This window comes from Sorex fumeus, unplaced genomic scaffold, assembly GCF_029834395.1.
Source record: "Sorex fumeus unplaced genomic scaffold, SorFum_2.1 ptg000115l, whole genome shotgun sequence".
Lineage (NCBI taxonomy): Eukaryota > Metazoa > Chordata > Mammalia > Eulipotyphla > Soricidae > Sorex > Sorex fumeus.
Window position 1 is genome coordinate 2,336,214 of NW_026606172.1, and position 13,006 is coordinate 2,349,219.

The window sequence follows — 13,006 nt, forward strand, 5'->3', positions numbered from 1 at the left end:
TGAATTATTGTATTATCTAATACAATACTATACTGTATTAGATATGTATTGTATTATTTGTATTATTGTATTGTATTGTATTATTTTTGCTAGAACAGCTTAAGAAAAGTCTGCATGACTGAGACTTCATTTTTTTAATTACATTCATATACATTCTTGAGTATTTGTTTCTGGTACTATTTATATGTTCTAATAGTTTAGCCTTTGAGTAGCAAATGGCAGTCATCACGATGAGGAGGGGAGATGGTGAAGAATGGAAGCTCATCTACCTGCTTCTACTTCTCTAATTTATTCTCACTTTGGTCTCAACAGTATCAGCTGATACCATAAGGAAGAAATAAAGAGAAATGAAATAAAAGAAGACAAAACAGAGAGAGATAGCACAGAGGTTAAAGTGCTTGCCTGACAAGTGCAGACTGTGGTTTCATTTCCTGCACCACATATGGTCCCCGTGAACCAGCTGGATGATCCCTTAGCAAAGGGCCAGTAGTAAGCACTGAGCACTGCTGAGTGTGACCTCTAAATAAAATCAAGAAAAGTTAAAGAAAAAATCTGTTACTGATTTTAACTTTCTTTCCTTCTGTCTGTTTCCTTCCTTCCTTCCTTCCTTCCTTCCTTCCTTCCTTCCTTCCTTCCTTCCTCCCTCCCTCCCTCCCTCCCTCCCTCCCTCCCCTGCACCACTTGTCTCCCACCCTGAATCCCTAGGTGTAGCCCTAGAGACCCCTGAGTATCCCTAGATGTGGCCCTCGTGATCCCCAGCACTGTAGCACTGCTGGGCCCCGGCAGCACTGATTCCTCAGGACTTCTCATTGGACTCCCTGTGTGTTCACTGAGAATTGTCGGATGTGCTCTCCATCCCTCAAGCATCACTTGGGAGACCCTGTACATAGTTCAGTAAGAAATTATTCACTGTAACTTTATAAGTTTAGAAGGTCTTTCTATCTGAGACACAACTCTACAAGTCAGTTGACAATTATACCTGGAATTACATTGACTCTAACATCCAGTTTTATCTGATTTCTTTCTACCTTAGTAATTTTATTTAGTTCGCCTCCCCCTCTCCCTCCCTTCCCCTTCCTTCCTTCCTTCCTTCCTTCCTTCCTTCCTTCCTTCCTTCCTTCCTTCCTTCCTTCCTTCCCTCCCTCCCTCCCTCCCTCCAGTCATTATGCCTGACAGTGCTGGGGGACCATACAGGGTGCCAGAAATGGAACCCAAGTCAGCTGTGTGCAAGGCAAGCACTCTACCACCGTACAACCTCACCATTTCATCATTTCATTTCATCATCCTGTTATTCGTCGATTGCCTCGAGCAGTCCCCAGTCCATCCTAGCCCTGAGATTATATTCAAGGCTCTTTAGGAGAATGAGACCCATCATTGTTACTGGTATTTGGCATATTGGGTACGCCACGGGGAGTTTGCCAGACTCTGCCCTGTGGGCAGGCTACATTCGATAGCCTGCCAGTTTGTCCAAAGTAGGAATGAGATAATAAGATGTCATAAAAAGATGTCCTGATAAGATGTCGGCCGCGCGGTTCCGGGATCTGGATTTTATAGTCTCTGAGTCTTGGCTGCTGATGGGATTACACAGCGCCAGGGGGCCAGGTGGTGGGTGTGACCCCCGCCTACTGGAATTTGGAGGATCTGGGTGGAGGATGCTCGACTCCAATCCGAGTAGGCTTGGAAATCTCGGCCCCGGAGCCCGCGTGGCTTTGTCCCTCTGCCAGTACCTTCATGTGTGCGGAGAGTGGTCTCAGCATGGTGGTGGCTGGTCCTGGAGGTCTTCGGCTGCCAGAGCCCTGGTGGGGGCGGGGAGGAAAGCTCAACCCGCTCCCCTCCAAGGGGCCCCGGCGAGGAACCTCAGAAGACAACCTCACCAGTCCCTACTTTTTATTTTTCTATGCAACATCAGTCACTTCCTGTCCTTGTAAAAATCCCAATATAGACATTCCTCAGCACCATTCCATTACTTACCTCCTTTATCACTAAAATAGACTTTTCTTCCATATCTTCTCCTTTCAACCTTTCACTATTGCCGCTCCTCTTGAGTTTTGTTCTGTGAAAAACAACACTGCTGTCTGAATTCCTCAGTGTGAGAGTCCATCCTTAAATTTGTAAGTCTGTAACAGTACCTCATGGTGTTTCACTAAAAAAAAAAAGAGTAGATAACTGTTGTGTATTTAAATCACAAGAGAAAAGAGTGGTTACTTTGAGTCTACAACTGGATAAAATTATATAATGTATCTGATTACAGTTTTGTCAGGAAGTATTTGTTTCTCATTAGCTAATCTTATGTTACTATTGCTTTGCATTATATATGTATATAGTAGATGCTGTAGCTTCAGAAAGCTTTTGTAAACTATCCTGGGAGCCAGAAAATTAATTTGTTAGTGGAAATTAGCGATTTAGTTGCTTAATATTGTCTTACACCTTTGCATTTTATTGTTTTAATGCTATTAGTTGTTTATTCCTGGTATATTTATTATAGAATAAATGTTGTAGTATGTTAACAACAGTTATATGTAATTTATATGTATTCTTTATGTAAAAAAATATAAAAGTAAGTTTTAAGTCCACATAAAATTTATTTTTGCTAAAATATTGTTATTTTTTCCTTCTAGGATTATTTTTATCCAAATTACTTAGGTAAGTTCAAAGGAGCATACTTATATAATCTTAGAGATGGATGCAAACTTATATTTGATCCAGTCCAACCCTCTATTCATGTATTAACTCCAATGTAATTACAATCACCTTGGTAGTAAAACTTTTTCCTATATGCAATTTGTTTTCTATTTAGAGTTGAAGACAAATTTGACATGGCTTCTTAATGATCATGAGCTTTTTTGACATTTATTCTTTTTTTTATTCTTATGTCTTTCTCAGAAAGATTTATGAACTCAATATATAAACATAGTATGTGTTAGTTATACATATAATGTTGAAGATTTTTGTTTTCCTTTATAATTTTTTTTTGGCGGTGACTATACCCAGTTGAACTTGGGTCCACTTCTGGCTCACTGATGCTGGAGATCAAACATGGGGCATCTGCACTCTAGGGTATTTCTCGTGCCATACAACTTTTCTCTTTTTTTTCTTCTCTCCTAACCCCAGTCCTAAGATCTGGAAACAAATTTAAACCTTGTCTTCCTTCTCTTTGTTGGTTTATTTTTGGAGCACACCCAGCGGTACTCATAGTTTACTCCCAGCTCATGCTCAGAGATCACTCCTGGTGGTCTTGGGAGGTAGGGGGGCATCTTTGGTGCCAGGAATTGAACCTGGATTAGTCATGTGCAAGGCAAACGCTCAGTCTTATATTATCTCTCTGGTCTACCATAAAGCCTTTTCTTATAACAACAATAACATTGTACCTGACTCACATTCCAAAGCTAACACAAAGCTAAAACTCACAATGCTAAAACTCACATCTCAAAGCTAAACAACTATTTAATGTTAAAGTGCAGAAGTTGGTACACCAATATTTACTTTTAAAGTGGAGAGGGGGGCTAAAGAGGTAGGGCAGAGGTTAAGACACCACCATTGCCTGTGGCCAACCCTAGTTCAATGCCTGGCACAGCATATGGTCCCCTAAACACAGCCAGGACTGATCCCTGAACACAAATTCAGGGTAAACCCTAAGCATCCCTGGTTGTGGCTCAACCCCAACTCTATCAAAAAGCGTAAAGAAGATTGAACGTCATAACTATCACAGTTTCTCAATGCTAAGTAGGAATTTAAGTATTTTATAATATAAATGAGATATTTTTTAGTCAATAAAATTTATAAACTTGCTTTAAAATTGAATTTAGCCTGTGTTTCTTAAAGTCGTGGAATGAAGGCTGTGTTTACAGGTATCAGCTTTCCAGAAGATACATACTTTCAGTCACAGAATATGTTTGAATAGAAATAATGAATATTTTAGTACAATATTAATGTCATGGAGAAGTTTTATAGATAAAATATATTTATTTTTCCTCCCCTTATCCCTATCAACTTCCTTTACTTAACTCTATTTAGATTGTCTTTTCTTTGCCTATCTTATTTGGCAGTAAAAACCCCATAAAAACCCACAAAAAACCTGGCAGATGTAAAAAAATAAAAAAACAAAACAGTCAGAATATTTGTACTTTGTTAGTATAAGCGAATTATTTTACTTTTCATGTTTTGTATTAAAATGAGCACTATACTTTCTGACTTTAGAGTGTTTTGGAATTTCATATAAGCATGTATATGTTTTTAGATTTTTAAAACAGCATCAAACTTACTTTAAACACAAAGTATTATTATTTTACTGACTCGTTATAAAACAAAAATAGACTATTATTTATTGTTATTTTATTTATTGGAAGGGGGTTGATACCCAGCTGCACTCAGGGCTTACTCCTGGCTCTGCACTCAGGGATCACTTCCGGCGAGACTCCGGGGACCATACAATGGTACTGAGGGTTGAACTGAACCCATGTTAGCTGTATGCAAGACTGATACTCTATCCACTGTACTACTGCTCTAGCCTAATACTAATTTTTTTATTCAGATTTTGTATTTTGATCTTTACTTTTATGTAGACATATGCAGTGAACTCTGCTGTTGACAATAAAAAAGAAGCACTTTGCCTAAACTAAACTTTTCTGACATTTGATGTATATATTTTATACAGGTCAGTGATTCCATTTAGAAAAAAAAACACATTGTAATTCTGTCTGTAAACATAAGAGTACTTCTGTTAATGACTACAGCATAAGCAGGGAGTTCCATACATTGAAACGAGAATTACTACACTCTTCCATAGGTTTTGGATAGTGTTTAGATTTATGATTCCAGGAATTTGGAGATTACTTCAGTCTATCTCTTAATTCCGTGTACATTTCTGAAAACATGAAATTTTGACAAAAAAGGGAATCTGGATTTTATTATATAAATATGTTTTTATGCAATTTTGTTTTCATTGAAAAACAATAAATATATCTATGTCTTATATAAACCCTTATGATATTGTTTGATAGAATGGGTGATTATATCAATGGGAGAGGTATTTCTTGGGAGGTATATTAAATTTTCTGCCTAAATAGAAGTATTGGAAGTAACTATTAGTATGTAGCACTTGATAAATTGTCATAGCTTAGACTGCTGACTTAAAATAATCTCAAGTGCAACAATAACATTCTTAAAATTATCTCAAGTGCAACAATAATATTCTAGGCACTATTAATAGCAAAATAAAATGAAAAAAAAATATGAGCAATCCTGATAGCCTAAAGGCTGAATTGGCCTAGTATGTGTGGGAATTGAGGTACTGACTGTGAGACAGCAGTAAGAACTCATATCAGAATAATTGGGAAATGACTTAACCATTAAAATCAAGAAAAAAATTAAAAGAAAGTATAATAAATAATGAAAAATAGGAAATAAAGACCTAGATGGCCATCTTGCATCAATCTTGCCTTGTACATAGCCAGCTCAGGTTCAGTACGTGGCACCACAAATGGTCCCCTGAGCTTGCCAGAAGTGATCCATGAGCACAGGGACTATGTGCTGAGCATCGCCAGTTGTGGCCTCAAAATCCAAATCCTCCCCATAAAAAAAGACATATAAAAATAGGTAGAGTTAAATGTAAAATTTAAAAATTTAAATGCAATTCTATACTTAGTCAAGATTAGTAAATTAGGTTGACCTCTGGTGAGAAGAACAGAACATAAAGGAAAAGCAAAAGAGAAAAAGATGAAATAACAGAATACAAACTGAAAAAGAGGAAATGTTATCAAACTAAATATTTTGTATTTATTTCCATAAAATAGTCATAATAAATTGTTACTGCCCCTGTCCTCCCGTTGTTCATCGAGTTACTCGAGCAGGCCTAGTAATGACTCCATTGTGACACTTTTTACTGTATTTGGCATATCAGATACATCACGGGTAGCTTGCCAGGCTTTGCTGTGTGGGTGAGATACTCTCGGTAGCTTGCTGGGCTCTCCCAGAGGGGTGGAGGAATCAAACCTGGGTCTGCAGAGTCAGCCATGTGCAAGGCAAATGCCCTAATTGCTGTGCTATTGCTTGAAATATACTAATACATTATTTTAAAATACTCATTAAACAACGAATGTAAAATATTATAAACAGCCATATGAAAATAAAATTTGAATCTTAATATGTTTGCATTCTTAGAAAAATATATATCTATAATTTCACAGGAAGGAATACAGAACTTTATTACACAAATAAATACTGAGCCACCTAAAACTTAAATCAAAGCCAGTTTCTGTATCTCACTGAAATTTAGACCAAGGAATTTTTGCAAATTATAAAAAAAATATTAAAGAATACTGAAATTCTAAAACCATTTAGGTTTCATTGTGCCCCTAATATAACCAATATGTTTTAAGGTGTTTTTCCCATGGAAAGGAACTCCTACCTCCCAAGGTAGGCTGACTAATGTGTTTCCTCTGCACCCCAAAGATGTCAATGTTTTTCTGCAGAATCTGTGAATGTTGTGTTGGAAACGGGCTTGTAAGAATAAGTCCAGGAAATTATTCTGGGTCTGTTACTTGAATTCCTTCAATGGTGAGGGTTCTTAAATGAGGAAAGCAGGAAATTAGGGTTGGTAGTAGTTGTTGGGATTGTTATGAGAATGGGTCCATGATCCCAGAGTGCAGAAGGCCTCTCAACGCCAAAAAATGGGAGGAAAAGGGCCAGAAATACATTGTGCATTTGTCTAACATGGTGCTGACTGGGTTTTGATTCCCAGTGTATTATAATGGTCCCTGGAGCACAGCCAGGAGTAATTCCTGAGTGCAGAGCCAGGAGCAACCCCTGAACATCACTAGGTATAGTCCCCTCATACACACAAAAATAATTTAAAAGGCAGAAAAGTTGTATTCTCCATAAAGCCTTTCAAAAGGACCCATGTTTTTCTAACACCTTAGTTTTAGATATCAATATAAGCATATTGATGTAACAATAGCAATACAACATCTTTTGGTTCTTTTTGGTCACTGTGATTGTGATAACTTTTCAGAGCATCTTAGGACTAATCCACAAATAAGCCTTTCAGTAGTAAATTGAGTATTCTAATAGACAAATAGAACTAATACACAAGAAAGCCCTTTCAGTAGTAAATTGAATCTTCCTTCCAAAGATGGTTGCCAGCACATTTCTCATCCCCTCTTCTGCAGTATCAACTGCTGTTCCCCATCACTATGGAATATGTCTGTTTGTTTGTTTGTTTTTAATTTTTATTAGTGAAACACCATGAGGTACAGTTGTAGACTTACAAATTTTTGTGCTTGGGTTTCAGTTATACAGTGATTGAGTACCCATTCCTCCACCAGTTGAAATATGTTTTCTACCCTCTTCTTCACTTGAATTGGGTGAACACTGGGCTGCTTTGATCAACAGAATACTATGGGAGTGATAAAATGCCTTCTTGTGGCTAGGCTGTTTCTGCTCTCTTCCTTTTGAAAGTGAGTTGCCCTGAAAGAAGAGCCTAATTTGAAACCAGTAAGAGAAACTCGGTCCAGGGGAAAAACCCAGAGCATGCCATAACTATGTAGGATGACTGGGACTCTGAACAGTGAAGCCTGTGAGAGAAGAACCCGTGGTGGTGGATTCTTCATGCAGCCATCCCAGCTGATCCCACATGAAGAGAGAGAAAGGGTACAAATGAACCCTTTCCCAAAATTTATCTCACAAATCCTGTACCAAATACAATGATCATTTTGAGCTACAAATATTTGGTATTGACTATAAAACCCTGCTCCCGGAAGCATTCGCGGCCGTGCGACATCTTATAGTCTAGTTTTTACTCTGGAGAACCTGGCAGTCTACTAAAAGTATCCTGCCCACACGGTAGAGTCTGGCAAACTCCCCGTGGCATATTCAGTATGCCAAAAACCAGTAACAGTGATAGGTCTCATTCTTCTGACCCTGAAAGAGTCTCGAATGTGGCACTTTTTAAAATCTCAGGGCTAGGATGAAGGAGACGTTACTGGGGTCTGCTTGAGGCAATCGATGAACAACAGGATTACAGTGACAGTGATATAGTGACATATAACATAACCAAAACAGCATCTTTTCAGTATGTTGCTCTGATAGTGAACTAATTTATATCTCAACTCTAGCTCTTATCTATATCTGTATAATGACATCACAGTGGTATCTATTCAGAAAAGTTTTGCTGCTAGTATTCAGTGAAGGCTAGTTTTTAAAGACCCCTGGTATTTTATCTTTACTGTTTTAGTTGTCATTTCCACCAGATTGCTATGTCAGATGTCACAGTGTAGGATGCAAAATAAAATAAAGTCAAGCTACTGTATATTATTGAGACATTAGGAAAATAATATTACATTATTATCTATGAAGCAGTATAAGAATGTAACTTGCCTACAGCAACAAGAAACACTAACTCATTCTTTTGACTTAATTATAGGTACTTTCTGAGAGCATGCACTATTTTACAGACTTGAGATTACTTTAGATCTCTCCTGCAGAACTAACATAGATAAGCATGACCACAAATTTCTCTGCTATTTCCAGATGTTTTTCATTTCTGGCTTTGTATTTATTCTCCAAAGAGAAGAAGCTTCCATAACATTTTTCACAATACTGCATTGATTAAAGTTTTTCTTGTGGAGTTTTAATTTTTCAAAAAGGTTGATGGATGCATTAATGATTGATAGGTTAAATGCTGAATCCTGTACAGCCTCAAGATCTAAACTAGTCTTTTTCTCTTGATAATAGCTACCATTATTTCTAGTAAAATTAAATGTGACTATTCTAAAAATTACCTTTGTTTGTATTTGCAGTTTGTCTTGGCTCCTTCAGAGCTGGATTGTCCAACAAAGAACTTTCGAAAAAAGCTGTTGCTACTGAACTAAGGAACTGTGTCAATGGTAATCCTATCAACCATGGAGTTAAAAAAAAATAAAATGACCTGGTTTTCCAAATTACAATGGACAAAAGTGGTCAGATTTGTTGGCTGCACGTAGTGGGATATAAGTCACTGGCTCTATGTAAAAATTTTTTTCTGATGAATTCATATTGTGAATAATACTGAGTTGAATATATTTTGGTTCTAGATTTTTGTATTTTGGCTAAAATGAACTCAACTCATAGATGATCTAATTGATTTTTATATGACTCATTAAGAGGATTCTAAAGACACAACTGAAAAATAACCTAGTTTTAGATGAAAATATCTGACTGAATAAATAAGCATAGTTATATTATTTTTCATTTTTATAAAGATAAGGGATAGTAAACATGCGTGTGCATTGTTATGTCGTATGTTTGTTTTGCTTTTGTTTTGGGACCACACATGGGAGTGCTCAATCTTTACTTCTGGTTCTCTTCTCAGAGATCACCCCTAGTGAGCTCTGGGCTCCCCATGGGTTGCCAGGGATTAAACTGACTGTGTGCAAGGCGAGTGCCCTTTTCACTGTACTATCACTCCAGCTCCCTATTATGTCATGTGAACTGTGGACTCTAGTTTGTGAAATTACTTTGTTTGCATAAAAACAAAACACAGGTGAGGTGTGCAAGTAAAGTATGCAGTTGTTTAAAACTCCATGAATAAGCCATTTATGGCTTGCAACTCAACAAAGAGGTTTTCTTAAAAATCATATTTGAAAGATCAGTTTTCAGATGCAAATGCTGTTGTTTTACTCGAGGAATTTTTTAACTGGCACTCAAATTGTTTTATTTATTTTTTTAAATTAAGCTAATCATTATAGACTTCAGAATTTTAATTTTAGCAGTTTTATTTTGGCTGTTCTTGCATGTCCATGTAGTATGACCAAATGTCGGTTGAATAATAGTTCATAATATTACCTTGTATATTCTCCTTTTGGGATCTACAAGTGGAAAATGTTATACTGACAGTGCTCAGAACTTACTCCTGGCTTTGAATTCTGAGGTCACTTCTTGCGGGCTCAGGGGAACATGTTGGGTGCTGGGGTTCAAACCCAGGTCAACCATATGCAGGAAAATGCCCTAACTGCTGCACAGTTGCTCCCTCCAATTCTATTATTTAATAATTAATTTTTGTTTTTTGGGTCACACCTGGTGATGCTCAGGGGTTACTCCCGGTTCTGCACACAGGAATTACTTCTTGTAGTTCCTAGGGTACGATATGGGTTATAGGGGATTGAACCCGTTCCACCACATATAAGGCAAGCATCTACATGCTATATTATCGCTCTGCCCCCCACAATTTTTTTTTGCTTTTGGGTCACACCCGGCGATGTGCAGGGCTTACTCCTGACTCTGCACTCAGGAATTACTCCTGGTGGTGCTTGGGGAACCATATGGGATGCTGCGAATCGAACCTGGGTCAGCCACGCACAAGGCAAATGCCCTACCTACTGTGCTATCGCTCCAACCCCCCCATTCTATTTTTTAAACAGAAAAATTATTTACCATATCTAGGAAATGATGAACTTTCACTGTGTCTAGTGGGAGGAGAGAGAGACCACAAATAAATATCAGCTTAAAGTGTCTATGACATTTTGTGAAGAAAGTTTTCTCTTTTAGTAAATACTGCTACCATTTGTCCTTTCTTAAAACCTTTGTTCCATCTATGTGACCAGAGGTCTTATTTATTTAAAATCAGGAGGACAAACATGATGCCTGTTAAATATTTTGCCCAAATTGGAAGCCCTAACTTCTGTTTTTCTGCTTAAACTGATAGTTTCAATAGTATTATTTTTGTTGCCTATGTCATGGAATGTTTTTAGGATCCAGTGAGGAAATATGTGTAAATAGAAGTCTGTTACAATTAAAACCACTATTCATGCTTGCGAGTATAAAAGTAGTTTGTTTTTGTAAAATAATTATAATGGTTTATCGAATGAATTCACCTTTTCAATGAAAAAGTATTGTTTGCCGGAAGGAACTTAATTTTTTTTATTAATTATAATGCTTCAGCACAGGATTTACATTAGAGGGGTTATAATTCCATTTTATTTCTGGCATGTGGTAAGAACTAGATTTCTATTTGCTTCAGCCATTCCTGACCAGTGCAATCCAATGCCGTGCAGTGAAGATGGATATATGAAGTGCAAAGATGGCTTAGCTACATTCACTTGCATTTGTAAGCCTGGCTGGCAAGGAGAGCTGTGTGACTTTGGTATGTTTTCTAAGCTCACTTGAGTCATTTGGATGGGCCTTGGGAAAAGTTATCTGAAGTCTAAATACTATCTAATTGATTCCCCCTTTTAGATATAAATGAATGCAAAGATCCCTCAAATATCAATGGAGGTTGTGAACAGATTTGTGATAATACACCTGGAAGTTACCAATGTTCCTGTAGAAGTGGTTTTCTTATGCTTTCAAATCAAAAAGGATGTAGAGGTAAGAACAAGAAGCTATAATTAAAAGGGTCTTTAGTGAGTGAGATCAAAATTTAGTTTTAGGAATTTTCCCAGGAATGTTTCGGGGCCTCACCCAGCTGTGTTTAGGTCTTATTTTTAATGATCACTCCTGGAGGGGCAAAAGGGACCATATGGGGTGCCAGGGATCTAATCTAACTGAGTCACATGCAAGGCAGTGCCCTATCCACTGTACTATCTGTATAGCCCTTCCAAAAATTTCTTGAAATTTTTTCTAATATAGAGGGAATAGGCCAACTTCTGCCCTGACAAAAGATAGACCAACTCCTGCTCCAACAGCTCTTCCCACACCCCAAAGGCCCCACCACACCTCTGGCTGGACTGCCCAGCTAAATATTCTGGATTTTCTGAACATCTCCAAACTCCATTCCAGTAGTAGCACACCAGATTAAATGGGATGTAACATAGAAGCCACAATCTTGACTAACAAAAATATTAACACAGAAGACTTTCCTCCTAACAACAGCTAAGTAAACCCTCAGACAAGGACTTAATGTCTCATGATCAGATACAATAATTTTCACAAAATTTTTTTGTATGTAAATATTGCTTGACCATTGCATTAGCCAGTTAGTGGTAACAAGCAGTATAAAATAAATTATTGTGGGCCTGCTACATGGGCGGGCTTGAGGTGTGGTTGGCGAAATGGAGACAATGCTAGAGGGACGTGACAGTGGTGGTGGAATATTGAATGCCTGTAACAAACCATCATGAACAACTTTGTGAACCAAGGTGTTTAAAGAAAGTGAGAGAAAAATTTTCTAGTCTAAGTGCTTATGATAAATGTATATTATTATCCATCTTAATTCATCATGAAAGTGCATTTTTACTTCCTTATAATTTTGCCACTTAAAGAATATTTTATTGATTTCTTATTGCTTTTTTTATTATTTGTAGACATTCTGTTATTTTGTGCATGTGCATCTACATGTGCACATGAAATTATTTCGTTATGTAGTGACTAGTCGAGTTTCAACGCATGTAATAGTCTTTGCAAAATTATTGTTTATACTTTTCTCAGGTAATAATATTACTTTGTTTATGTCAATGAGATAAGCATCTGCATAAAGAAATTCAACAGCATCCTTAAAAACTTTTTCCACTGCATTTTATGTTTCCTTATCAGAAATACCTTTCCAATCTCTAATATAAAATCTTTCATCTTCTGCCTCATCCTGTTGTGGTCTTGGGAGAAATAAAAATCTGGTTTTCCTTCTCTTTATGCTTTTAAGATTACTTTCTTGGTCATAACTTATTTTTTTCTTGATATTGAATTAATCCCTATTACTATAATTTTTTGACATGTCATTTTACTAGTGTATTTCTTTTGTTTTTCTTTAGCTTTCCAGTTCAACCCAATTTCAACATTCTTACTTTAGATAATGTTCTTAGTATTTGATGTTTGATATTACGCCAGAGTCTGGCAAACTCCCTGTGGCGTATTCAATATGCCAAAAACCAGTAACAATGATGATGGGTCTCATTCTCCTGACCCTGAAAGAGCCTCGACTGTGACACTTTCTAAAATCTCAGGGCTAGGACGAAAGAGACGTTACTGGTGCCTGCTCGAGGGAATCGATGAACAACAGGATGACAGTGATACAGTATTTGATAACTTCAGCTGTCAT

The 13,006-nt window shown here is 37.2% G+C and overlaps 1 protein-coding gene across 1 annotated transcript in view; it reads left to right on the forward strand.

The window, feature by feature from the left end:
* Positions 1 to 13,006, forward strand: part of PROS1 (protein S) — a 95,145-nt gene that overhangs the window by 23,113 nt on the left and 59,026 nt on the right. The window contains exons 3-6 of the mRNA XM_056135465.1: positions 2,619 to 2,643; positions 8,796 to 8,882; positions 10,994 to 11,116; positions 11,209 to 11,340. Of these exons, the coding sequence (XP_055991440.1) occupies positions 2,619 to 2,643; positions 8,796 to 8,882; positions 10,994 to 11,116; positions 11,209 to 11,340 (367 nt within the window). The remainder of the gene's footprint in view (positions 1 to 2,618; positions 2,644 to 8,795; positions 8,883 to 10,993; positions 11,117 to 11,208; positions 11,341 to 13,006) is intronic.